Here is a 26851-nt window from a genome sequence, read left to right on the forward strand (position 1 = left end):
TCTCTCCTTCTCATTCTGCAACATGTGTAGACCCTAAGGCCAAACACCCACATTAGCAGTAAACACATTATGTCAGCAGCTCTCACCTCGACACACGGTGCCATTCTCCACCGCCTCGTGCCCAGCCTTGCACATGCAGCGCCCGATGGGCACCATCCACTCCCCGTCCCCGTTACAGTAGAGCTTGATGGGCACGTCCACCTCCTCCCCGTTGGGCACACACACGCCCCGTGCTGCCACCAGGGAGGTGCTCTCCGCCCCTGACAGGGTCTCGGGGAACACGGCGCCGTTCAGGACCACGCGGGGGCACTTCCTGTAGAAGATGCGCACGGCGATGAGCGACATGCAGCCACCATAGTCCTGGAAGGCCAGATAGAAGCCTTGGCGTGACACAGGGCCGAAGCTTCGTACCTCCGTGTTGATTTTCATCACTCGGACGCCCAGATCCACCTGGGAGAAGCTCTCGTCGGCTGCGATGGTGTCGACCTTGATCCAGGGGTTTTCCATCCAGGCCGGGGACACCTTATTGGCCGTGTCTGAGTCCGTCTCGTAGTAGTAAAGGTTAAAGGTCTCCTTACAGGAGCCGGGGACGCTGGGGATGGAGCTGCAGTCCCGCACCGAGAACTTCATCTCCACGTGGATGCGCTGGGCCCCTCGCCGGCTGATGTACTTGGTGCGTACCCAGTTGTTCTGGTTGTTGTCAAAGACATTGCACACCTGGTAAGTGCGGATGGTGTTCATGTTCTCGTCGTATCCACTCACCTCCTCCCACTGCCAGGGACAGATAGAGCAAGAGGTCAGTTTAACATCCATGACCAGTGAAAACAAGTCATCAGTCAACATATTAATTTCACAGGACATTTGATTACTGGTCATTTTATTACTGGTCATTGTATTACTGTTCAAGGCAATAAAACCCCCAAAACCCATATTATGGTTATTATCACAATAAATGTGGTAACAATATGATATGACCATTTGATATGAAATATAATTGAAATACATAAATCATCCAATTTGACACTTTCCGAAATCCAATTTAATAAACTGTCAGATAACATTGTTATCAGATAAGATTGCTATATTTCTGCATCTTATTTTAGACCTTTGTCTGAGCCAGACTTCACACCTCTTGAAAATTACTAACACAGTCCGTAGCAGTGGAGGCTGCTGAGGGGAGGACGGCTCTTAATAATGGCTCAGTGGAGGCTGCTGTGGGGAGGACGGTTCTTAATAATGGCTCAGTGGAGGCTGCTGAGGGGAGGACGGCTCTTAATAATGGCTCAGTGGAGACTGCTGTGGGGAGGACGGTTCTTAATAATGGCTCAGTGGAGGCTGCTGTGGGGAGGACGGCTCTTAATAATGGCTCAGTGGAGGCTGCTGAGGGGAGGACGGCTCTTAATAATGGCTCAGTGGAGGCTGCTGAGGGGAGGACGGTTCTTAATTATGGCTCAGTGGAGGCTGCTGTGGGGAGGACGGCTCTTAATAATGGCTCAGTGGAGGCTGCTGAGGGGAGGACGGCTCTTAATAATGGCTCAGTGGAGGCTGCTGAGTGGAGGACGGTTCTTAATAATGGCTCAGTGGAGGCTGCTGAGGGGAGGACGTCTCTTAATAATGGCTCAGTGGAGGCTGCTGTGGGGAGGACGGTTCTTAATTATGGCTCAGTGGAGGCTGCTGTGGGGAGGACGGCTCTCAATAATGGCTCAGTGGAGGCTGCTGTGGGGAGGACAGTTCTTAATAATGGCTCAGTGGAGGCTGCTGTGGGGAGGACGGTTCTTAATAATGGCTCAGTGGAGGCTGCTGTGGGGAGAACGGTTCTTAATTATGGCTCAGTGGAGGCTGCTGTGGGGAGGACGGTTCTTAATTATGGCTGGAACGGAGCGAATGTTACGGCATCAAACCACGTGTTTGATGTATTTGATACCATTCAACCTATTCTGTCCAGCCATTAGCACAAGCCCTCCTCCCCAAATAAGGTGCCACCAACCTCCTGTGGACCGTAGATACCAAACATAAAATAGTACATTTTCATGTCAGACAATTGTCTTCCTGGGCTACATTGTTCGGAGGCTTGCACAAAGAGCTGACAGTCAGACTATTAAGCAATAAGACTCCCTTGAAGTACCACTTGGTTTGCGGCTTGACCTGCTTATCTTCCTTACATCACACACACACTTGATAAATGATTAATTTCAGTATGACAAGAAAATCTTCCTTCAGCATAATAAATAAAACAACTTTGCAATTCCTCAAACTCCCACCTTTCCATTTTACAGTAAAGGCATCAGTAGGCAAATTTCCCCCAAATCACTTTGACTTAGAAGTTTATTTTGATTAACTCTAACGCCTACACCAGGAGGAGGTTGGAATTTATTGTCATGAATTTTGCCTTGAGGCAGCTCTACAGAGTGGTCGCTAGCTGGCACAGCCACAAAGTCATAAAATTGGATTTTAAACCTAACTCTAACCTTAACCACACTGCTGACCTTAATGCCAAACCCAAACCTTAAATTAAAACCATAAAGCACATTTTTGTTTTCATGCATTTTTACGATATCGCCAATTGTGATTTTGAAGCTGGCCCATCTAGCGGAAATCACTCAGTTCTGCCTCCAGGGCAAGATTCATTACAATAAATGTCAACCTGCATTTCACACAAGCTATTTGGTGGTCTTTTCCTGTCTAAGACCTGATATACAGTATTACTGCCCCTAATTGTTTTCCCACAACAGTGCTGTATGCACATGGTGGTAAACAAATAGGGGAAGTATAAATTCATGATATACTGTAGTTGTTGTTGTTCTACATTGGCCTTCTCATGTTGCTGCTACTGGAGACGATCCAAAAATGGATCTGCAAAATTACTAAAAGTTTTAAAAGCTAGTAAAATGTTCTACTCACCCCCAATGCTGGGTAGATAGTCCATCCCAGCTCTGCTGTTGCCGTCGTAGAGTCCATGAGTATTTCTACAGAGAAATCAAGAGGTACAAGTTCATGTACTATTAAAAAGCACAACTGCAAAACAGGGTGCCCCCATACAGCAAGACACATGTTACATCTCATTGTGAAATAATCTCTAGCCACAGATTCATCCATTCATCCTTCGATAGAGGGTTGTAAAACAGGGATTACCTTCTATCCCCTCTGCTCTTCGCTTGATCCCTGGATTCTTTATTTGTATACCTCTGGAGTCTTTACTTGTAAATCTCTGGAGTCTTTACCTGTAAATCTCTGGAGTCTTTACCTGTAAACCTCTGGAGTCTTTACATGTAAATCTCTGGAGTCTTTACCTGTAAATCTCTGGAGTCTTTACCTGTAAATCTCTGGAGTCTTTATTGGTATACCTCTGGAGTCTTTACTTGTAAATCTCTGGAGTCTTTACCTGTAGATCTTTGGAGTCTTTACCTGTATATCTCTGGAGTCTTTACATGTACACTACCATTCAAAAGTTTGGGGTCATTTTGACATTTCCTTGTTTTTGAAAGAAAGGGAAAAATTTGGGCCATTAAAATAACATCAAATTGATCAGAACTACAGTGTAGACATTGTTAATGTTGTAAATTACTATTGTAGCTGGAAACGGCTGATTTGTATTTTTATGGAATATCAACATAGGCATACAGAGGCCCATTATCAGCAACCATCACTCCTGTGTTCCAATGGCACATTGTGTTAGCTAATCCAAGTTTATAATTTTAAAAGGCTAATTGATCATTAGAAAACCCTTTTGCAATTATGTGAGCAGAGCTAAAAACTGTACTGATTAAAGAAGCAATAAAACTGGCATTCTTTAGGCTAGTTGAGTATCTGGAGCATCAGCATTTGTGGGTTAGATTACAGCCTCAAAATGGCCAGAAACAAATAACTTTCTTCTGAAACTCGTCAGTCTATTCTTGTTCTGAGAAATTAAGGCTATTCCACACGAGAAATTGCCAAGAAACTGAAGATCTCGTACAACGCTGTGTACTACTCCCTTCTGTAGAACAGTGCAAACTGGCTCTAACCAGAATAGAAAGTGGAGTGGGAGGCCCCGGTGCACAATTGAGCAAGAGGACAAGTACATTAGAGTGTCTACTTTGAGAAACAGACGCCTCACAAGTCCTCAACTGGCAGCTTCATGAAATAGTACCTGCAAAACACCAGTCTCAACGTCAACAGTGAAGAGGCGACTCTGGGATGCTGGCCGTCTAGGGGGGCTGTCGACAGTGCAACGTATGTCTCCCTTCTTGATAGGGCATCCCCGTTCCCATGCTTCGCTCCAGACATGTCGACAACAGAAAAAGAGGAGCGTTGAAGGGACAACAACCACCTGGTGAACCGATCGTTTGTGTCCCTTCCCCTGGCCTTCCAGACCAGGGGAGCATGGTCTGAGACCAGGGTGAAGTGGGTACCCAACAAGTAATACCTGAGTGTCTAGCGCCCACTTTACCGCTAGGCAGTCTTTCTCGACAATAGAGTACTTCTTTCTCTGGGTATCAGCTTTCGGCTTTCGTACATGATGGGGTGCTCCTCCCCATTGTGTACCTGGGACAGGACGGCCCCTAGTCCCGTATCACATGCGTCCATCTGGCGTTACGAGAATTGGATGGGAGCACAGCAGATCCTTTAGGCGCCTGAATGCCGCTTCGGTCTCGCCCGTCCATTTCACTGTTTACCGGAGGCGGACACTGGTTAGATCAGTAAGGAGGGAGTCTATAGCCTCAAAGTTGGGGATAAACCAGCTGTAGTATCTTGCCATTCTCAGGAAGGACTTGACGTGTGTCTTGGTACATTGAACGGGCCAGCCATGTACTGCATTGACCTTCCTCTCCTGGGGCTTGACGTTCTTCCAATCAAATACACCAGGTACTCCACCTCCTCGAAGCCTAGCTTGCATTGTGTGGGGTTTTCTGTCTATCCGGCTTGCCTGAGCTCATCCAGCACCGCCTGGAGGTGTCAGGTGCTCTTCCCAACCTTGGCTGTAGATATCATCCAAATAGGCCGCTGAGTACTGTTGGTGGGGTCGGAGGACTCGGTCCATCAGGCGCTGGAACGTGGGCGGGGTCCGAGACCGAATGGGAGCACCCGGTACTGATATAAGCCCTCCGGTATTGAAAACGCCGTCTTCTCCCAGGAGGAGGCTGCCAACGGTACCTGCCAATATCCTTTGGTCAGGTCGAGGGTGCTGATGTACTGGGCCTTTCCTAATTGGTCGATGAGCTAGTCCACCCTTGGAATGGGGTAGGCTTTGAACAAGCTGATGTTGTTCACACCCCGGAAGTCATTACAGAACCACAGGCTAGTCCAACACGATGGAGCTGCACCATGTGCTGTGGGACTCTTTGATGTACCCCATCCTCAGCATAGCCTCCACTTCCTGCTTCACTGCCTTCCTTCGGGCCTTGGGGATCCGACATGGCCTCTTTTTCGTACCGTTTCCCCCCGAGCTGGGTGCGGACGTGGTGTTCAATGACCGCCGTGTTCCGATCGACGAGCTCCAGGAGCGTTTGCTTCTGGGTCGGGTTGAGATCCTTATTGCTTGTGACCACTACTGGTACCGTTGGCATCCTGTGTCCCGACCATAACACAGCCAATGATGTCCTCTCGTGTCACCTCTTCAATAGGTTAACGTGGAAAATCTGTTGGGGTTTCCGCCTCGCCGGCTGCTGTACGCGGCAATTGACGGGCTCCTGCTTCTCTATCACCTCTTCGGCCCGTGCCATGATGCCACGAACATACTTTCTGACGTGGGGATTAGGACCAGCACCTTGTCTCCCACCTTTCTCTGACCGAGAAAATTAGGTATGGTAGTAGCTGGTCCTAGTTTTTCTCATCCTGCTCGATGACCTTCTGCAGCATTTGATTGAGCGTTTTATTGAACCACTCGACGAGCCCATCCGTCGTGAAAGATGGTGGTCCAGATCTGCTTGATCTGCAGGAGAGCAGACAAATCTTTCATTGGGTGGGACATGAACTCGGTACCCTGGTCAGTCAGGATCTCGTGGGCGATTCCTGGGCGATTCCCTTCGAGACCGCCGCCTGTAGGGGAATGGCCTCGGGATACTTGGTGGCATAATCTACTATTACCAAGATGTTCCGGTGTCCTCGTGTCGTTTTTACCAGGAGTTCCACTATGTCCATGATGATGCGTTCAAAGGGCAACCCGATGATCGGTAGGGGGACTAGCGGGTTTTGGAAGTGGGCTTTTGGGGCAGTGATTTGACATTCCGGGCAGCTGCGACAATAGTCTTCCACGGCCATCCTCATCCTGGGCCAGTGGACCCGGGCGGCAATCCGTTCCCGAGTCTTCTCCATTCCCAGGTGCGCCCCCAACAGATGGGTGTGGGCCAGCTGAAGAACAGTTCCCACCTACTGTCGGTGCAGCAACAGTACCTCTCGAAGTCCCCCTTGTGGTGCAACACCTGATACAAAAGGTTATTCTTGATTTGGAAATGGGGCTATCGCCAGTCACTCACCCCCGAAAGTAGCTGGCAATCCACCGCTATCACTTGGGTCTTTGCTGGTCCCTCGAAATCGATGAGGGGGAGGATGGGCCCCTCCTCCAGTTGTTCACCAGGGAGGTCGGGGTCTGGCACCCCCTCAGACTCAGAATCTGTACATAAGGTTTTGTCAACCGCTTGTTTCCGTGCCGTGCAGGCGACGTGTCGTCTCCCGCCGGCTCGTACCTTTTTCCTCAGCTCATGCCTCCACAGCGGACAATCTCGTCCCACAAGGAGAGGTATCGGCAACTCCGGTTCAGCACCAACCATCATCTGGCAGCTCCCTTGTGGCGTCACGATGTTGGCTTGTACGGCCAGATATCGCTTGGTGTCACCGTGGACACAGGAAACGGACATCTCCCTGCCACGTTCAGTCACCTGGGCCAGCAGACTCGTGGCTATGAGCGTAACTACACTCCCCGAGTCCAATAGAGCTTCACTCCTCCTTGTAGCTTCCTGATTTCCTCAACGAGGTGGACATTTTGTAGGCGCTGTTCCTCTAGCGTTTGTTCCTGACCTGCCTGTTGTGCTTGTTGGGCCCAGATGAACTGAGCTATCAACTCGTATGTGCTGATGCTGCGTAAACGACAACCCTGAACTGACCACATTATCAGCCCGCATTCTCCACCACTTGCGGCAAACCAGGGGGCTTGGTCAAGCTGTTTACACAGATCAGACACGGACAGAATTGTATTAGCTCGGTTTCAAGGGTGTATAATTAAATAACAAACAAAGAGAAAATAATAGGCTCCGGGAGACCGTCTTCTGGGCTCCAGGGGCTTGTAAGTTGCTTTTCACTATACTCTTTCTCCTCTAGCTTTTGCTTTACTTCAATAAAAATGGCCTCCATCTACGCAATCAACAGTAGCCCAGGCCAAGGTTCCTTTCACTCGCACTCGCTCTCTTCAGCAGCAGGCGCATGTGACGTGAGCAGCTGGAACCAGTTTCAGCTGGACATAAGCTATATGTTTTATTGTGTTGTAATTGGCTTACACAGATAACAAGCTCACACAGTTTTCATTGACTCACACACATTAAATTAACAGATGATGAGTCCAATCGGGTCCAGTCAGTACATTTATTTTAATTGCACATACCTGAAACTCATGGCAATTATATCAGACCCGACTTAGATCCGAGACAAAAGTCTAAATTTAGGAACCGGACCCGCTTGAGTCCCAGGTCAGATCTCAGAATTTCGTGCCTGTTGGACCTGTGAAGACCTCTATTGTGCAGTCTCGCTAAGGGGGACACAGGGACATTCTGCTGCACCTCAACCGCACTTGCTACAGAAGGAAGGGTCATGGATGACTCTGCCCGGTGACATCTGCTCTCTCTTGCTCTCTCTCTTGTCCTCGTTCCCTCTCTCTCTCACTCTTCCTCACACACATACACACACAGCAACACCAAAACATACAAACAGCGCCACCAATCTATAACTATAACCAATCCATAATAATTGAGTATCAGTATCCACACACACACACACACACACACACACACACACACACACACACACACACACACACACACACACACACACACACACACACACACACACACACACACACACACACACACACACACACACATAGTAAAGCTCATAATCTCTCATTTTACTACCCCCACCAGAGTGGGGAGGGCAAGTAGGCCACAATTCGCCCACTGTAGACTGACTTTGCTTGTGTAGACTGACACATTTTCAATTATTCACAGGGTCCTATTAGTGCAGTGCTGCTGAGTGAAGAGATATATTTAAGCCTTATATGGTGGTAGGGAATACAGGGAGGGGGACAAGCTACAATATACTTATGCAGTGGTAGAACATGAGTTGTTCTCTGACTATGCAGACTGAGCACTAGCAAAATTTAACGATATGGAAACTATACTTTGGGGGGAAAGGGTTAGTTGTTTATCAAGTGTTTATGCTCATGATAACACACTGCCTGGTACCCCCACATCTGCTGTTGAGGACAACGACTTATGGAAAGCCATGAGCATCAATGGCCAGTCCACAAGGACACTGAAATACAGTCTGCCACCCTAGAGAATCGACACTCGAGTCGCCATACTAGGGCCAGGATTTCGCACTGGCAACCAAACCCAACCAGGAAAATCTCCTGCTTTTAACCATTAAAAAACAACCCCTTCCCCCCCAGTCAGGTCACATGTTCAGGAGAAAAACAGCCCCAGATGATCTCTCTTTAGCACACCTCTGTCTGAAACTCTCGACTGATGGACAGAGAGGAGAGATGGGACACACTGTACGTAAATTACGTTCAATTCTGGCAAATTAGTTCGCAATGAGCCAGGCAGCCCAAACTGTTGCATATACCCTGACTATACGTGCAATGAACGCAAGAGAAATGACCATGTCAGCCTGGTTAATATTGCCTGCTAATCTGGATTAGTAGTTATAACTAGTGATTATGATTGATTGATTGTTTTTTATAAGATAAGTTTAATGCTAGCTAGCAATTTACCTTGGCTTCTACTGCATTCACGTAACAGGCAGTGCAATGGTTAGAGCTTTGGACTAGTTAACTGTGCGGTTGCAAGATTGGGCGGAAAGGATGGAGCTGACAAGGTGAAAATCTGTCGTTCTGCCCCTGAACAAGGCAGTTAACCCACAGTTCCTAGGCCGTCATTGAAATTAAGAATGTGTTCTTAACTGACTTGCCTAGTTAAATAAAGGTATAAAAATAAAAAATAAAAATATATATATATATTTTTTAATCGGAAATTGGCGCCCAAAAATACCGATTTCCGATTGTTATGAAAATTTGAAATCGTCCCTAATTAATCGGCCATTCCGATTAATCGGTCGACCTCTACTTTGTAACCAGCATTAGCACAACAAATTCCACATTAGAATGCTATAATGTCAGCAATATATGCCACCAAACATTAAACTAGACCAATATGAACCAGATCTAGTGTCCATTACGATATCTGTGTCAATTACATTACCACAAATAACCACAATGGTCAACGATTCCAGTTTCATGTAAGCCACCTGTGGTAGAGAGGCAGTGGAGTAACAACAAAAGACTTGAAACTTCCCATAATCAACTGATCAGAGAGGCTGAAGGACATCAAATAAAATGTAATTGTATTTGTCACATGCTTCGTAAACAACAGGTGTAGATCAACAGTGAAATGCTTACTGTACTTCGAGAAATAATAGACAAATAATCAATCGAGGAATAAATACACAATGAGTAACGATAACTTGGCTATATACACGGCGTACCAGTACCATGTTGATGTGCAGGGGTACGAGGTAATTGAGGTAGATACTATATGTACATATACATGTAGGTAGGGATAAAGTGACTGGGCAACAGAACAGATCATAAACAGTTGCAGCAGCGTATGTGATGAGTCAAAAGAGATAGTCCCGCAGGAGGCCTTTTATCTTCTTGTAGGCTGTCATTGTAAATAAGAATTTGATCTTCACTTACTTGCCTAGTTACAAAAAGGTTAAATACAATAGAAAATAAACACTTATATAATAAAAGGGTCAATGCAGATAGTCCGGGTAGCTATTGGTTACCTATTTAAATAGCTATTTAGCTCTCTGATGGCCTGCTTGCCGTGTGGTAACAGAGACAACAGCCTATGACTTGGGTGGCTGGAGTACATTTTTAGGGCCTTCCTGTCACATCCTGACCATAGAAAGCCTTTATTTTCTATGGTGGAGTAGGTCAGGGCGTGACTGGGGGGGGGTGTTCTAGTTTATTATTTCTATGTGTATTCTATGTTTTCTATTTCTTTGTTGGCCGGGTATGGTTCCCAATCAGAGACAGCTGTCTATCATTGTCTCTGATTGGGGATCATACTTAGGCAGCCTTTTTCCACTTGTTGATTCTGTACGTTTGTTTGTTTGTCTTTATTGTTTTGTTGCTGGTTCACATTTAAATAAATTATGATGAACCCAAATCACGCTGCGCTTTGGTCCACTCCTTATGACGATCGTGACACTTCCTCTGACACTGGTCCTGGATGGCAGGGAGCTCGGCCCCAGTGATGTACTGGGCCGTACACACTACCATCTGTAGCGCCTTGTGGTCAGATGCCAAGCATTTGCCATACCAAGTGGTGATGCAGCCAGTCAAGATGCTCTCAATGGTGAAGCTGTAGAACTTTTAGAGGTTCTGAGGGCCCATGCCAAATCCCCCGCAGCCTCCTGAGGGGGAATAGGGGTTGTTGTGCCTTCTTCACAACTGTGTTGGTGTGTGTGGACCATCATAATTCCTTAGTGATGTGGACTCCGAGTAATTTGAATCTGTTGACCCGCTCCACTACATGCCCGTCAATGTGGATGAGGGCGTGCTCGACCCTCGGTTTCCCGTAGTCCATGATCAGCTCCCTTGTCTTGCTGATGCTGAGGGAGAGGTTGTTGTCCTGGCGTCTCTGACCTCTTTCCTATAGGCTGTCTCATCGTCATCTGTGATCAGGCCAACCACTGTTGTGTCGTCAGAAAACGTAATGATGGTGTTGGAGTTGTGCGCGACCACGCAGTCGTGGGTGAACAGGGAGTACAGGAGGGGACTAAACACGCACCACTTAAGGGCCCCCATGTTGAGGGTCAGTGTAACAGATGTGTTGTAGCCTACCCTCACCTTCTGGGGGAGGCCCGTCTGAAAGTCCTGGATCCAGTTGCAGAGGAAGGTGTTCAGTCCCAGGGTCCTGAGCTTAGTGATTGGAGGGCACTATGGCATTGAACGCTGAGCTACAGTCAATGAACAGCATTCTCACATAGATGTATATGACATTACAACAGTAAACATTTTATAGTCAAGCTCAGACAAAACAATTGGTCTGCAAATCAGTTCTGAACACGGGGAACCACTGTTGCTTCCAATTAGGCCATTTTCCAGGTGCTCAGTTCTTGTTAGTATCAGTGTGGATTAATGAGGAGCTGTGAGGAAGTGGCGAGCCAGGTGTTAGTGCTGCCGCTAAATGGGAATAAAGAGGCCAGGAGCAGTGACCCACTAAGAATTCCCATGGACTGAGCCAAGAGGGTTTAGGGAAGGGAGTGGGTGTCTGAGCGGAAAGGATGGAGAAGGGAAAAGACGGGTCTATGTGGATGCTAGCTACAGTTCTCCACGTCATACAGTAGCTAACACACAAGGCTCAACACTGAAGGCATGCACAACATGATGAACTGTAGCTGCATTAGGGGACAGTGGAAGGGGGGTGACATTAGTAACTGTGTGTCGCCCTTCTTTCATGACTAGACGTGTCATCAAGGCTCTTCAGTTTCAGTCAGCACAGTATGTTGCAGAGATCGTGTTACACACAACACATGGAATATGTTAAAGCTATGGCTATGTTAAAGCTGAGTATTATAAATTCTGTAAGAGATAAAGAGGATATATAAAAAATATATATTTAAAAAACGTAATACCTAAAATTGCAATACTATGTTATGTATGGTAAGGTTAAAGGGTAGGTTTTGAAGCTGTATTTGCTCAAATAAAACTATGCACGACAAAGCTAACTCGCCTGTAATGTGTAACATAAACAAATCCACCATTATCTACCGCCCAATAAGTATTTTTAAACCAGAACTAACAATGTGAGAGGGAGAGAGGAATAAAGTTGTGGTGGTCTATCTGCCTCTCTCTCCCTCTCCTTCTTTCTCCATGTCCCCCTCCCCACCACATGACTCCATCTGTCCCTGCATTCCTCCAATATAGAAATCACTCTATCCCTCTCTCGCTCTCTTTCTCTCCATATTTCAATGAAAAGTAGGGCAACGAGGAGGAGCGAGTAGGGCAACTTAGTCCAGCACACATAATCCTTGCAGGCTGCGCCATGCTCTGTACGCCACACTGGATTAAACCCAGGGGACACATCCCTGGGCTTCACTCACTGGGTTTTATGTCACTGTGCCTCCCGCCGCACCCGCAACTCTCAGTCGCACATTTCAAATGTATCCATTTTATGGCCCTGATTCTTCTGCTGCTTTTATATTAACACTGGAAGGGAATTTCCCAGACTTGTGTCATGTTTCACTACAGCACAGAGACCCGCCTGCATTGTAGAATGCAACTAAATGGACCAAATCATCTTGGCTCATGCATGTTCTGCAAAGCCAAACAATCGAATCAAAGGGCAATGTATATGCCCAATTTGGTTATGATTAACCCCAAAGTCGTAAACACGGGCACCCTCATAGATATCATCCTAACCAACTTGCCCTCTAAATACACCTCTGCTGTTTTCAACCAAGATCTCAGCAATCACTGCCTCATTGCCTGCATCCATAATGGGTCAGCGGTCAAACGACCTCTACTCATCACTATCAAACGCTCCCTGAAACACTTCAGCGAGCAGGCCTTTCTAATCGACCTGGCCCGGGTTTCCTGGAAGGGTATTGACCTCAACCCGTCAGTAGAGGATGCCTGGTTATTCTTTAAAAATGCCTTCCTCACCATCTTAAATAAGCATGCCCCATTCAAGAAATTTAGAACCAGGAACAGATATAGCCCTTGGTTCTCTCCAGACCTGACTGCCCTTAACCAACACAAAAACATCCTGTGGCGTTCTGCATTAGCATCGAACAGCCTCAGTGAAATGCAACTTTTCAGGGAAGTTAGAAACCAATATACACAGACAGTTAGAAAAGCCAAGGCTAACTCGCACAAGCCTCCCCCATTTCTCCTTCTCCCAAATCCAGTCAGCTGATGTTCTGAAAGAGCTGCAAAATCTGGACCCCCACAAATCAGCCGGGCTAGACAATCTGAACCCTTTCTTTCTAAAATCACCTGCCAAAATTGTTGCAACTCCTATTACTAACCTGTTCAACTCCTCTTTCGTGTCGTCTGAGATTCCCAAAGATTGGAAAGCAGCTGCAGTCACCCTCCTCTTCAAAGGGGGGGACACTCTTGACCCAAACTGCTACAGACCAATATCTGTCCTACCCTGCCTTTCTAAGGTCTTCGAAAGCCAGGTTAATTAACAAACCGACCATTTCGAATCCCACCGTACCTTCTCCGCTATGCAATCTGGTTTCAGAGCTGCTCATGGGTGCACCTCAGCCACGCTCAAGGTCCTAAACAATATCTTAACCGCCATCGATAAGAAAAAATACTGTGCAGCTGTATTCATTGACCTGGCCAAGGCTTTCGACTCTGTCAATCACCAGATCCTCATCGGCAGACTCAACAGCCTTGGTTTCTCAAATGATTGCCTCGGCTGGTTCACCAACTACTTCTCCGACAAAGTTCAATGTGTCAAATCTGAGGGTATGTTGTCCGGGCCTCTTGCAGTCTCTATGAGGGTGCCACAGGGTTCAATTCTTGGGCCGACTCTCTTCTCTGTACACATCAATAATGTCGCTCTTGCTGCTGGTGAGTCTCTGATCCACCTCTACGCAGACGACACCATTCTGTATACCTCTAGCCCTTCTTTGGACACTGTTAACAACCCTCCAGACGAGCTTCAATGCCATACAACTCTCCTTCTGTGGCCTCCAATTGCTCTTAAATACAAGTAAAACTAAATGCATGCTCTTCAATCGATCGATGCCTGCACCTGCCCACCCGTCCAGCATCACTACTCTGGGCGGTTCTAATTTAGAATATGTGGACAACTACAAATACCTAGGTGTCTGGTTAGACTGTAAAATCTCCTTCCAGACTCACATAAAACATCTCCAATCCAAAGTTAAATCTAGAATTGGCTTCCTATTTCGCAACAAGGCCTCCTTAACTCATGCTGCAAAACATACCCTCGTAAAACTGACCATCTTACCGATCCTCGACTTCGGCGATGTCATTTACATAATAGCCTCCAACACCCTACTCAACAAATTGGATGCAGTCTATCACAGTGCCATCCGTTTTGGCACCATAGCAGCACCCAACCGTAGCACGCGTTCCAGCAGGTATATCTAACTTGTCACCCCCAAAGCCAATTCCTCCTTTGGCCGCCTCTCCCTTCCAGTTCTCTGCTGCCAATGACTGGAACGAACTACAAAAATCTATGAAACTGGAAACACTTATCTCCCTCACTAACTTTAAGCACCAGCTGTCAGAGCAGCTTACAGATCACTGTACCTGTACATAGCCCATCTATAAATAGCCCAAACAACTCCTGCTTCCCCTACTGTATTTTTTATTTTATTTTGCTCCTTTGCACCCCAGTATTTCTACTTTGCACACTCATCTACTGTCAAATCTACCATTCCAGTGTTTTAATTGCTATATTGTATTTACTTTGCCACCATGGCCTATTTATTGCCTTTACGTCCCTTATCTCACCTCATTTGCTCACATTGTATATAGACTTATTTTTCTACTGTATTATTGAATCTGTGTTTGTTTTACTCCATATGTAACTCTGTGTTGTTATATGTGTCAAACTGCTCTGCTTTATCTTGGCCAGGTCGCAGTTGTAAATGAGAACTTGTTCTCAACTTGCCTACCTGGTTAAATAAAGGTGAAATATATATATATATATATATATATATATATATATATATATATATATATATATATATTAAATGATGGTAAGAAATAGTGAAACTGTGCACTGGACAGTTTAGGTTTTACACGTTTTCACAAGTTTCGAAGATTTTTACCAGACGGGGAATGGAGCTTCTAATATCAAAATAAATAAATTACATCTAAGCATGTGATATTGCATTCAAAGTGGGCATACTCAAGACCACCACATATGACATCTTTAAGATCATTCTCTACTTTCCCAAGAGGAATAATGGTAGATTTCATTGATAACTCTTGAAACTTGCTGAATAATGGCAGGTTAACAGCATAGCCTTGATCCGACGTGACTTGCTCCAGTTGAAAAGCTTTCTCCACCTCCCTGCCTGAACCAGTGTCCATACTCTCAGTAAGGCTATCCTTCTACTGTGTCAAGACCTAGAACCGAAAAGAACACCAGCAGAGCATTTCTTCACTCTTCTTCTCTGGTATTGGCATTTGTGTGAAAGACACATTGGATGTCCTTCATTGCCCCATTCCAAGCCACGTCAGGAAAAGAGTTGTGTGCATATGTAGCAGCAGTGATAATGCTTACATTGAAGTCAATAGAAATAGCAAAATACATTTCATCCCAAATAGTTAGCATGTATGATCAATGTGGTAATTCTAAAGAATTTGACAGACCCATGTTGTGCTCCATTCCTTTTGACAACCAGATGCAGTCAACAGGTATCAACCATTTTTGTTTGTGCGTATTCCAGCCCTAAATTTACCTGATGAACTTTAAAGGACATCCCAACAAAGCATTTCTTTCAGCTTCCATGTCCCACGTCAATGTTGGTTGAACAACTCCTACATAACGAATGAAGCCAAGCCACCACAAAGTTTGCAAACAAAAACAAGCATGATGTAAGTGATGTAAATGTATCCAGGCATCAAGAAAATACTTAACTGGAAGTGAATGCAACACATGGCTTATCTGAGTTCTTTCAAATCCTTTCATTTGTGGTATGTGGAGGCAAAATACTGTATGGGTCTTAGGTGTTAAGCCAATGAGGGGAAACCTAATCAGTAAAGTTACAGTCAAGTGAACTGAACAAAACAAGAGAAGTTGAGCAATGGGGAACATTTTTCAAAATAGGCTGAAGTACTGGATATCAATTTCCATTCCATGGACAGACAGACGCTGCATGCACTGATTTATAAGGAGTGTCCCAGTTAATGACCTTCTTTAGTATGTTACTGCTCATGGGAGCAGCATTGACATTTTCACACAGAATTTGTCTAATGGGAGAATTGGGACCCATTGATTTTCAAGTGCTCCATTTCTGTCAGTCTCTCTGTACTGTGAGAGGGTTGATGAAATATTGGAGTGAAAAACACTTGACTGATGAGGCTTACAGCACTGACACAATACACTGGATCAAGTACATTGAACTCAAATTAATGTGCAGTTGCAGCTGTTAACACAGATTAACATTGCAACACAAAATGTAAGGCTAAATTGTATCAAAACCTGAAAGTGTTTTCTGCCAAAGGAACCAAGTGTGTGTGCACTCTCCTTCCTATCGGTAACATTCATCGAGTCAAAAAAACATTGTGACTACATGAGTTGAGGGCCTGAAATCTTATGTTCTCCATGTGACTGACATAGATTACTCAATGTTTGAGTGTTTACACACACTGGTAACATGGTAACATAAACAGGACTTGGGATGATGTTTTATTTATTTAAATAGGCAAGTCAGTTAAGAACAAATTATTATTTACAATGACAGCCTACCCTGGCCAAACCCTAACCCGGAAGAGACTGGGCCAATTGTGCACCTCCCTGTGAGCCTCCCAATCATGGCCGGTTGTGATACAGTCTGGAATCAAACCAGGGTCTGTAGTGATGCCTCTAGCACAAAAATGCAGTGCCTTAGACCACTGCGCCACTCAGGAGCCATGTGACAGAATGACATAAAAAGGATAAATAGAAATTGCAAACAGGTAGCCCACTGGAAATATGGGAGTTCATTGAAGTTGATGAGAGTACAATAACAAGGAGGTTTACAGTTTTCCTGCCTCTGTCACTGGAGTGCTCACCTCAGTAAACCTCAGAATATCACCATTCATCAGGATTTCCCACTCTCCAATTGTCAATTACCTTTCAATGATTTTCAAGGAAGAAAATAAAGTTTGTCCCCCACTGGTGATCATATCAAGTCTCAAATGGACAACATCCTGATCCTGTTCCAATGCAAAATTAGTGCTAAGCCATGTATAGGGGTGGCAGGTGTCACTTCCTGATCTGTTTCACCTGTCCTTGTGCTTGTCTCCACCCCCCTCCAGGTGTCGCCCATCTTCCCGACTTAACCCTGGGTATTTATACCTATGTTTTCTGTCTGTCTGTGCCAGTTCGTCTTGTTTGTTCCAAGTCAACCAGCGTTTTGTCTCAGCTCCTGCTTCCCCAGTCTCTCTTTTCTCGTCCTCCTGATTTTGACCCTTGCCTGTCCTGACTCTTTGCCTGCCTGCCGTCCTGTGCCTTTGCCCCTACTCTGGATTTACCGACCTCAGCCTGGCCTGACCCTGGGCCTGCCTGCCGTCCTGTACCTTGGCCCCACTACTCTGGATTACCGACCTCAGCCTGCCTTGACCTGTCAATTACCTCCCCCTGTTGTTGCAATAAACATTGTTACTTCAACACAGTCTGCACTTGGGTCTTACCTGATAGTACAAACTGGCCATGACTGACCCAGCAGATTTGGACCAGCTCCGCAATGCTATCTCCTCCCAAGGAGCCCTCATTGGTAGACATGAGCAGATGCTTCGTGGTCCGATGGAAGGGTTCCAGGAAGATACCGAACGCCACAATCTAGCATTGGACGCTTTGCGGGAGCAATTCCGTGGGTTGCCTACTAGACGGTAACCTCCCAGCCCCTCAGTAACCCGGCTGGTAACAGTGACGTCACCCTGGTTTCCGGGGAACCCTGCTTACCTACCCCGTAGCGCTACGATGGAGATTCCAGAACCTGCCGGGCCTATGTCTCCCAGTGATTGCTCGAAGATAGCATACATATTAAACGTATGTCCGGGAGGGCACTCGCCTGGGCCACGGTGGTGTGGGAGCAACAATCCACTGTCTGTCTCAGTCTGGAGGTATTTGTGGCGGAGGTGAGAAAGGTTTTCGAGGCTCCGGGGTCCGGGAGAGAGGCTGGCTGGAAGTTACTTCAGTTTCGGCAGGACTCCCTCAGTGTGGCAGACTATGCGGTGGATTTCCGCACGCTAGCAGAGGAGGGTGCCTGGAACCCGGAAGCGCTGTATGGATTCCTGCATGGATTATCAGAGGAGGTAAAGGATCAGCTTGCAGCCCAGGAACAAACAATGGATCTTGACTCACTCATCGCTTTAACCATCCGGATCGATGGTTGGCTACAGGAACGTAGGAGAGACAAGACGTCTGATTGCGGTTCCAATCGCTCACTCGAGGATCCCACATTACATCTGATGAACTCCGGATGTCCCCAGCGTTTTGTCCCCGAAAGGATCCGAGCTTACCCGAGTTCCTCCAAGAGCCTCCGAAGACTGCCGATATGCTCTTTCCCGATCCGATGCAGCTCGGCAGGGCTAGGCTGCCTTCAGCCGAACGTGTACGCAGACTTAACACCCAGAGTTGTCTGTATTGTGGTTCTGCCGGTCATTATGTGTCTACCTGTCCCTTCACGAGACCTAGCTCATTGGTAGGAATGAGTACTCTGGTGTATAAAGGATAATGTTTCTTCTCGCCCCCTTCTCCATGCCACCCTGCTGTGGGGCGACCAGTCTAAGTCTCTCCAGAGACTCATCGACTCGGGGGCCGATATGAGTCTTATGGACGTTACCCTGGCGTCCGAGCTGGGCATCCCCACTCAACCCCTCCTATCAACCTACGAGTGTTGGGGAACCACAGCGAGACAATCTAATTCCTGCTAATTGAGTCTCTGCATTCTCTTGGCTCCAGCGACAGAATCCCTTGATTGACTGGTCTATTGGTGCCATCGTGGGCTCGAGCCTGTTCTGCCATACCCATTGCCTGAAATCAGCTCTGCCTGCCCCGGGATGTCTTCCTGGGGGCTTGGAAATTCCCCCGAACCTCTCCGCCATTCCCGCGGAGTACCAGGACCTCCGGGAGGGGTTCAGTAAGGCCCGGGCCACTTCGCTTCCACAACACCGACCAGCACTCAAGGAGATTGAGCTGCATGCGCTGGCACGCCACTATAGCCCCGCAGCTACAAGCCGCGACCTTTCCCCCCCCCTGCACCAAAATCAATAGCCCCTCTGCTGTTCATTCTCTGTTGCCCCGTACCCTCTGTCTACTTTCTACTTTTCATGTGTCTAGATCTAAACCCATGTCTCACAGCTCTTTGTCTCCTGTTTCCCCAGTCTCTCTTTTAACGTCCTCCTGGTTTTGACCCTTGCCTGTCCTGACCCTGAGCCTGCCTGCCGTCCTGTGCCTTTGCACCCACTCTGGATTACCGACCTCTGCCTGACCTGACCCTGGGCCTGCCTGCCATCCTGTACCTTGGCCTCACTACTCTGAATTGTCAACCCCTGCCTGCCTTGACCTGTCGTTTACTGTCCCCTGTTGTTGCAATAACCATTGTTACATCAACACAGTCTGCACTGGGGTCTTACCTGAAACCTGATAGGCAGGTGGCCTAGCAGTTATAGAGGCAAGCCAGCAACCGGAGGGCTGCCAGTTCGAATCCTGTGACCGACGGGAAAAATCAGGAGGAAAGCAAGCTGGCAACAGGAGGGTTGCTGGTATCAAATCCTAGATGCCATTGCCTGCCGTTGTGCCCTTGAACAAGGCACTTAACACCCCACAACAGCTCCCCAGAGGAGTTGGGTTAAAAGCAGAAGTCAAATTTTGGTTGGACCTTATAATTGACCAATAATGTGATCTTATAGGTGCAGTAAAAAAACGTGATCTTACTGTGTTTTATATACAGTATATTTCCACACTACAAGGTTGGAATAATACTGTGAAATTGTGAAAATTATCATCATTTAGTCTTCCCACACCTGTTCCCGATCCTTTCCCTGATTAGAGTCCCTATTTATTCCTTTGTGTTCCGTTCCTGTTTCGTTTCGCCCTGTCCTGTCGTGTTTTGCTGTGATTGTGTATCGCCCTGTCCTGTGTTTTTTTGCCTTCATCAGTGCTTGCGTGTAAGAGCTGTTTGAAAAAAAACAGGTATGGAGTTTTGGCCTGCCTAGTGAAATCACCAGGAGGTAAATTAGTTAACAGACCAATAAGAAAGGGAGTACCATACCTCTCTGCCAATAACAACTAGTTAGACCACTCCCAGACAGCTCTAGTAAAATTATTGCTTGAGAAATTGCTCTTTGCTTAGAAGTTATGTTTTTTGGGGGCATTTTAATTTAACATACACAGTAAGGTACTTAATTGTTTAAAATGGCTGCATTGGACATTTAATCTTAATGTATAAAGACAATTTACTAAGGCTTTTCCACAGTAAAATGTTATACCTGTTGTTATCCAGAGGGAATAAAACATGAAACGTAGAGAAGGAATAAGGTATTGAGGTAAGGTGTAGGGCTATCCAATTTAGAGACATTTTTTAGATCAAAAATGTGTCAATCTTCCACAGGTGCAAACCCTTAATAAAGAGGCAGATTTGCTTCTTTGGCGCATGTGCTTGTCCTTCTTACCTGGTGAAAGGTTGTCAAGCTATAATTCAACATGGTTACAAGGATAGACCCATAACAAATCTATAACCATAACTAGGGTATATACTTTATAGCCCTATATAGGATGCCGCGAATCTGCGCATAGGAGTCCTAGAAGGCTACAAGGCGAGGCCTGGAAAATAACTGGCAAAATCTTTTTGGGAAGTACTTATTTCCGAAAATCCTCTTACTGAAGGTATATCTATAATCCGTAACTCCTTGTCCATCCAACCGGACTGTATAATGTGTGGATATCTGTAAAGAAACCGTCTGAGCCTATCTTTATCCAAACCAGCACCTATAACTTGGCTGTGGTAGACAGCTTGAAAGACATTCTTCCATGTAGCCTACCACTGTCTACCCCGATTGAGTTATAGGTGACGGTTTCTTTACAGATATCCACACATTATACAATCCGGATGGACGGACAAGGAGTTACGGATTAGAGATTTGCCTTCAGTAACAGGATTTTCAGAATCAAGTACCCCCCTGAGGCTCAACATTATAGCCTTCTAGGACTCCCAGGCACAGATGCGGGGCATCCTATATAGCTTGTGACATTTACATATCACTCCCTGTTGAGTGTCTCAGTCATGTAAGTGTAACCATGTTCTCTGAGTTTTGCAAGCCCACCATAGGGCAGAAGGAGAAGTAGGTCATGGGCTGTTTTGATGCTCAATATTTTCTGTCACTGCTCCCAGAGGGGGAAAGGGGAAAGAGTACTGCACTGAAGAGCAGCATAACACTGAATATTGATTGTCCTGCACAACAAAATGTCTGCAAAGAGAAATTGTGATTCATGGATTTGATTGAACTTATGTTTAATATAAGGGGTGTGTTTTGTCTGGAACCAATGGCCAGGTATGGCCTGGGCTTAAGGTGGACCAAAATGGACTTAGCCTGGCGCATGTCGGAAGACATTGCTAAAAAATCCTGCTGACTAATGCATGGCATGAATATTTACAGCAGAGTTGTTGTGATATTGCAGAGCTAATTTTTCCTAAAGAAATCTGCTATTTTATTTGACCATGGTAAAAAGTGTATAGATCGATAGACCAAAGAGGTGGATGGAAAGAAGAACCACTGAACTGCAGTAACCTACTGCTGCTGTGAACGATTACATACTGTATCACACAGTCCAAGCCTGTAGGCCAGGTGTGGAACAGCAAAGACACCCAGGTACATGACTCTGCCATTACGTGCCAAACATTTACAGTTGCACTCCTCTCCTCTGGATAAAAAATACCTAAATTCACATACATGGGTACCGTCTGCATCTAACTGTTTGTTATGTGTAACCAACCACAACAAAGACCCCACTCAGTGAGATCAAAAAAGGAAGCCATGTCTGTGAAAGAACATAGTGGGGAGGGAGAGAGAGTGAGAGAGAGAGAGAGAGAGAGAGAGAGAGAGAGAGAGAGAGAGAGAGAGAGAGAGAGAGAGAGAGAGAGGAGAGAGAGAGAGGAGAGCGAGAGCGAGAGAGTTGCACTCCTCTCCTCTGGAATGAGACCGTCTGAGAGAAAGACCCCACTCAGTGAGAGAGGAATGAGAGAGAGAAAGAAAGAGAGAGAAGCAGAGAGAGAAATAGAGAGGAGAGAGAGAGAGAGAGAGAGAGAGAGAGAGAGAGAGAGAGAGAGTGAGAGCGAGAGAGAAATCGAATGAGAGAGAGAGAGAAGCAGAGAGAGAGAGAGAGAGCAGAGAGAGAGAGAGAGAGAGAGAGAGAGAGAGAGAGAGAGAGAGAGAGAGAGAGAGAGAGAGAGAGAGAGAGAGAGAGAGAGAGAGAGAGAGAGAGAGAGAGAGAGAGAGAGAGAGAGAGAGAGAGAGAGAGAGAGAGAGAGAGAGAGAGAGAGAGAGAGAGAGAGAGAGAGGAGAGAGAGAAGGAGGAGAGGGAGAGGGAGAGGGAGAGGGAGAGGGAGGTGGGGAGGGGGGGGCAGTCTATGCAGGCCAGTGCTGAGTCGATAGCTCTTGACATGGCTGAAATCGGTCAGGTCTGCCCCGCTTACATAAAGGCTTGGAAACATGGGAGAGAGTGCAGCCCAGCCAGGGGGCGGGAGGGAGGTCTCACTGATGATACAGCGGGACAAGAGAGGACAGCAGGCTGTGAGAGCAGAGAAAACAGACGTCACATGGGCCGAGAGCTGAGAGACAGATATCACATGACCCCACACAACTTCTTATTTTTTCGATTGACTGACTGAAGCAAGAGAACATGGTCCCTTAGTAAGAAGGGGGTGAGGGGAATAATTAAAAGGTATCTAGACTTTTAGATTGTAGAACAGTTTTTGTCAGAAGTTTGGTGACATTGTATAGGCTTGGCATATGTTTGATGTTATGCACAGAAGCACAACAGTCACACAGTTAGGCAGGCATACTGTTAACCAGTAACACATTTGTTAAGTAATTTTCTGTGATTTCTTATCACATATCTTGATGTATCAAGTTTTAACATGTAAGGTAAAACTTCTCATGAACTTGCCTTTATCCCATGTAGGCTCTATACTGCAACTAGTTCAGTGACCTCTGAATTAGATCATTTACAATTCTTCTTCATAATAACTTCTGTTATTATGTTTCAAATGTACTTTCAATGTTAAAGGTGCAATTGTGAATATCACTTCGCCATTTCTTGGTTGCTAAAATTAAAATAGTTTGCCTCATTTCAGTTTATGTGACAAAACAAGCATTGTATAGTGTAGAGAGTCATTTTGCCATCTAAACCGCTGTGAAATATATTTTCAATAACCAAAGATATTTTATTTTCAGCTGTTTGAAGCTGATGTGCAAAACCGAAAGCAAAAGACACAATAACGAAACTGAAGAATAGAAATAGAGCACATTAAATACATCTACCCCTTCTTAGACTTGCTTTGAATGAGAATGACACATCTATAATTCTCATTTCTATGTACATTTGGTCAGGTCGCCCAAAAGGTTACATATTGCAACCGTTGTTACACTGTTGTTACCAAAGCAGTAAATGAAGGAATCTTTAATATCTTTTAAGTTCTTCTGCCATCATATTCTTTAAACTCAGACTAAGTAGCTTTAACTCTCAAACCCTGAAAATCACACCACAGGGCCAGATCAGCTTTTTATTACAAAAAGCCTTTCCAAGCACAACCACTCTGATGTCTTTGGGCTAAATTTGGTAATCATGGGCCAGTTATGCTTCCCCACTTCAAACCCATCTTTCATTAAATACATAAGAAACTTGAACTGTTGTGGAATGACCGAGGGAGCATTTAACTTAACTCCAGACCAAAATATCCCATGGATGCTGTTCAGAGTGAATGCTTGCTTTTTTTAAATGACACCTGTACACACAATAGGATATACATATATAATAAACATATATTACCATGCTATTCATCAGACAACAACAGGGGCTGGGCTCCCCTTAGGATGAACATTCCACAGGTTTGTTCTCTCTCTCTCTCTCCCTCTCTCTCTCTCTCTCTCTCTCTCTCTCTCTCTCTCTCTCTCTCTCTCTCTCTCTCTCTCTCTCTCTCTCTCTCTCTCTCTCTCTCTCTCTCTCTCTCTCTCTCTCTCTCTCTCTCTCTCTCTCTCTCTCTCTCTCTCTCTCTCTCTCTCTCTCTCTCTCTCTCTCTATCTCTCTCTCTCTCTCTCTCTCTGTCTCTCTCTCTCTCCTTCTATTTCTCTCTCTGCTTCTCTCTCTTTCTTTCTCTCTCTCATTCGATTTCTCTCTCGCTCTCACTCTCTCTCTCTCTCCTCTCTCTCTCTCTCTCTTTGTGTGTGTGTGTGTAATTGAATTGCAAGCAAGGCCATGATACAACAAAACATTTAACATACACTGAGTGTACAAAACATTAAGAATATCGGTCACATAGAGGATTTAGGTACATGAACAAGTACATGTGTAGCACAAATGTATGATAAATGGACACAAAACAATACATGATTCCATTCATCATCTGAGAATTCATAGTTCAAATCTTCTTCTCATTTTGTTTTAATGTTCAGAATAGATGAGGGATGTACCAATGAGATAGAAACATATACACTGAGTATACAAAACATTAAGAACATCTGCTCTTTCCGTGACATAGACTGGCAATGTGAATCCAGGTCAAAGTTCAGATCCCTTATTGAAGTCACTTGTTAAATCCACTTCAATCAGTGTAGATGAAGGGGAGGAGACAAGTTAAAGAAGGATTTTTAAGCCTTGAGACAATTGAGACATGGATTCTGTATGCATGCCATTCAGAGGGTGAATGGGCAAGACAAAACATTTAAGTGCCTTTGAACGGGGTATGGTATTAAGTGCCAGGTGCACCGGTTTGTGTCAAAAACTGCAACGCTGCTGGGTTTTTCACGCTTAACAGTTTCCAGTGTGTATCCAGAATGGTCCACCACCCAAAGGACATCCAGTCAACTTGACACAACTGTGGGAAGCATTGGAGTCAACATGAGCCAGCATCCCTGTAAAATGCTTTTGACACCTTGTGGAGTCCATGCCCTGACGAATTGAGGCTGTTCTGAGGGCAACTACATATGAGGAAGGTGTACCTTAATGTTTCGTGTATAGGCAGTCTATTTGACATACTCTACTTTCTATTATCGAAGGAATAACACAAACGACTCGCCATGAGCATTGGGTTACAGGGTTTGTTCACTACAAGTATTCCCCTCCCCTCCCCCTGCACACACACACACACACACACAGGCACACACACACACACACACACGCACTCACACACACACACACACACACACAGCTAGGTGTCTAAATGACATTTTCTACCATATTATAATTATATGCTATGGAACATGTTCATTGCTACAATATTTATGGCTACAGTTCGTTTATGAGTCAAAACTTGTGGTTTGGACTATTAAAATGACTGTAGCACTATTTTACCTATCATTGCTTAAAAGATATACTGCATTTCTTTTTGAGCATTTAATCTAATATAATAGTTTTTTCTCTCAACAGATTTTAATCAGGCTTTGATGCATACAAACATCGGCGTTCCAATGTGACAGTCCCTCAGAAAGCCTTTACTGTCATCAAAAACACTATCAGAATACCACATCATTTCTGTATGTAGGCTACAGGGTATTTGCGGTATACCTTACGCCTACGGAATGAATAATTGACACTGTATAATTAATATATTTTTGCTGAGAGCTTATGACAGTCGTTCATGCACGTTTTAATTATGCATTCTGACGAGATAAAGAAAAAGCAGCGTTCTTACCTTCGACAGCCCCTACCATTGGAAATATCCATACAAAATATAACATATCCATAACAACTGAAATACTTGGCATTTTGGCTGTAAGAAGCCAAGGCATTCATAGAAAACAGGTCCACCAGCGGGCCATTGACAGCGAATTCATCTACAGAAGCGCAAAACCACACACAGCCAATGGTTAGAACGAACCGCTTTTGCAGGGAGAACACGCATAATCTAAACGTTTGGGCGAAACCAACGTGAATCATACAGGGGGCAATGTACACGACATGGCCAATGGTGTGTGGACACCCCTTCGAATTAGTTTTTCGGCAATTTCAGCCACACACGTTGCTGAAAGGTGTTTAATATTGAGCACACAGCCATGCAATCTCCATAGACAAACATTGGCATTCGAATGGCCCGTACTGAAGAGATCAATGACTTTCAACGTGGCACCATCATAGGATGCCACCTTTCCAACAAGTCAGTTTGTCACATTTCAGAGCTGCCCAGTCAACTGTAAGTGCTGTTATTGTGAAGTGGACACGTCTAGGAGCAACAATGGTTCAGCCACGTAGTGGTAAGCCAGACAAGCTCACAGAACGGGACCGCCGAGTTCAGAAGCAGGCAGCGTGTAAAAATCGTCTGTCCTTGGTTGCAACACTCACAACCAATTTCCAAACTGCCCCTGGAAGCAACGTCAGCACAATGACTGTTGGTTGGGAGCTTCATGAAATGGGTTTCCATGGCCAAGCAAGATCATCCTGCCCAATGCCAAGCGTCGTCTGGAGTGGTGTATAGCTCTTCACACTTCACCATCTGGCAGTCGGACGGAAGAATCTGGGTTTGGCGGATGCCAGGAGAATGCTACCTGCCCAAATGCATAGTGTCAACTGTAATGTTTGGTGGAGAAGGAACAATGGTCTTGGGCTGTTTTTCATTGTTTGGGATTGTGCCCTTTGCTCCAGTGAAGGCTAATCTTAATGCTTCAGCATTCTAGACGCAT

General features: G+C 45.6%; 1 protein-coding gene across 1 annotated transcript in view; it reads right to left on the minus strand.

Moving 5' to 3' along the window:
* LOC124045775 (ephrin type-B receptor 2-like) overlaps positions 1 to 26040 on the minus strand; it is a 50784-nt gene extending 24744 nt beyond the window's left edge. Inside the window, exons 1-3 of the mRNA XM_046365382.1 lie at positions 25867 to 26040; positions 2902 to 2966; positions 87 to 771 (exon numbers count right to left, since the gene is read on the minus strand). Coding sequence (XP_046221338.1) covers positions 87 to 771; positions 2902 to 2966; positions 25867 to 25963 — 847 coding nt within the window. The 5' untranslated portion in view covers positions 25964 to 26040. The remainder of the gene's footprint in view (positions 1 to 86; positions 772 to 2901; positions 2967 to 25866) is intronic.
* Positions 26041 to 26851: the final 811 nt, after the last annotated feature.

Source organism: Oncorhynchus gorbuscha, linkage group LG10, assembly GCF_021184085.1.
Source record: "Oncorhynchus gorbuscha isolate QuinsamMale2020 ecotype Even-year linkage group LG10, OgorEven_v1.0, whole genome shotgun sequence".
Classification (NCBI taxonomy): domain Eukaryota; kingdom Metazoa; phylum Chordata; class Actinopteri; order Salmoniformes; family Salmonidae; genus Oncorhynchus; species Oncorhynchus gorbuscha.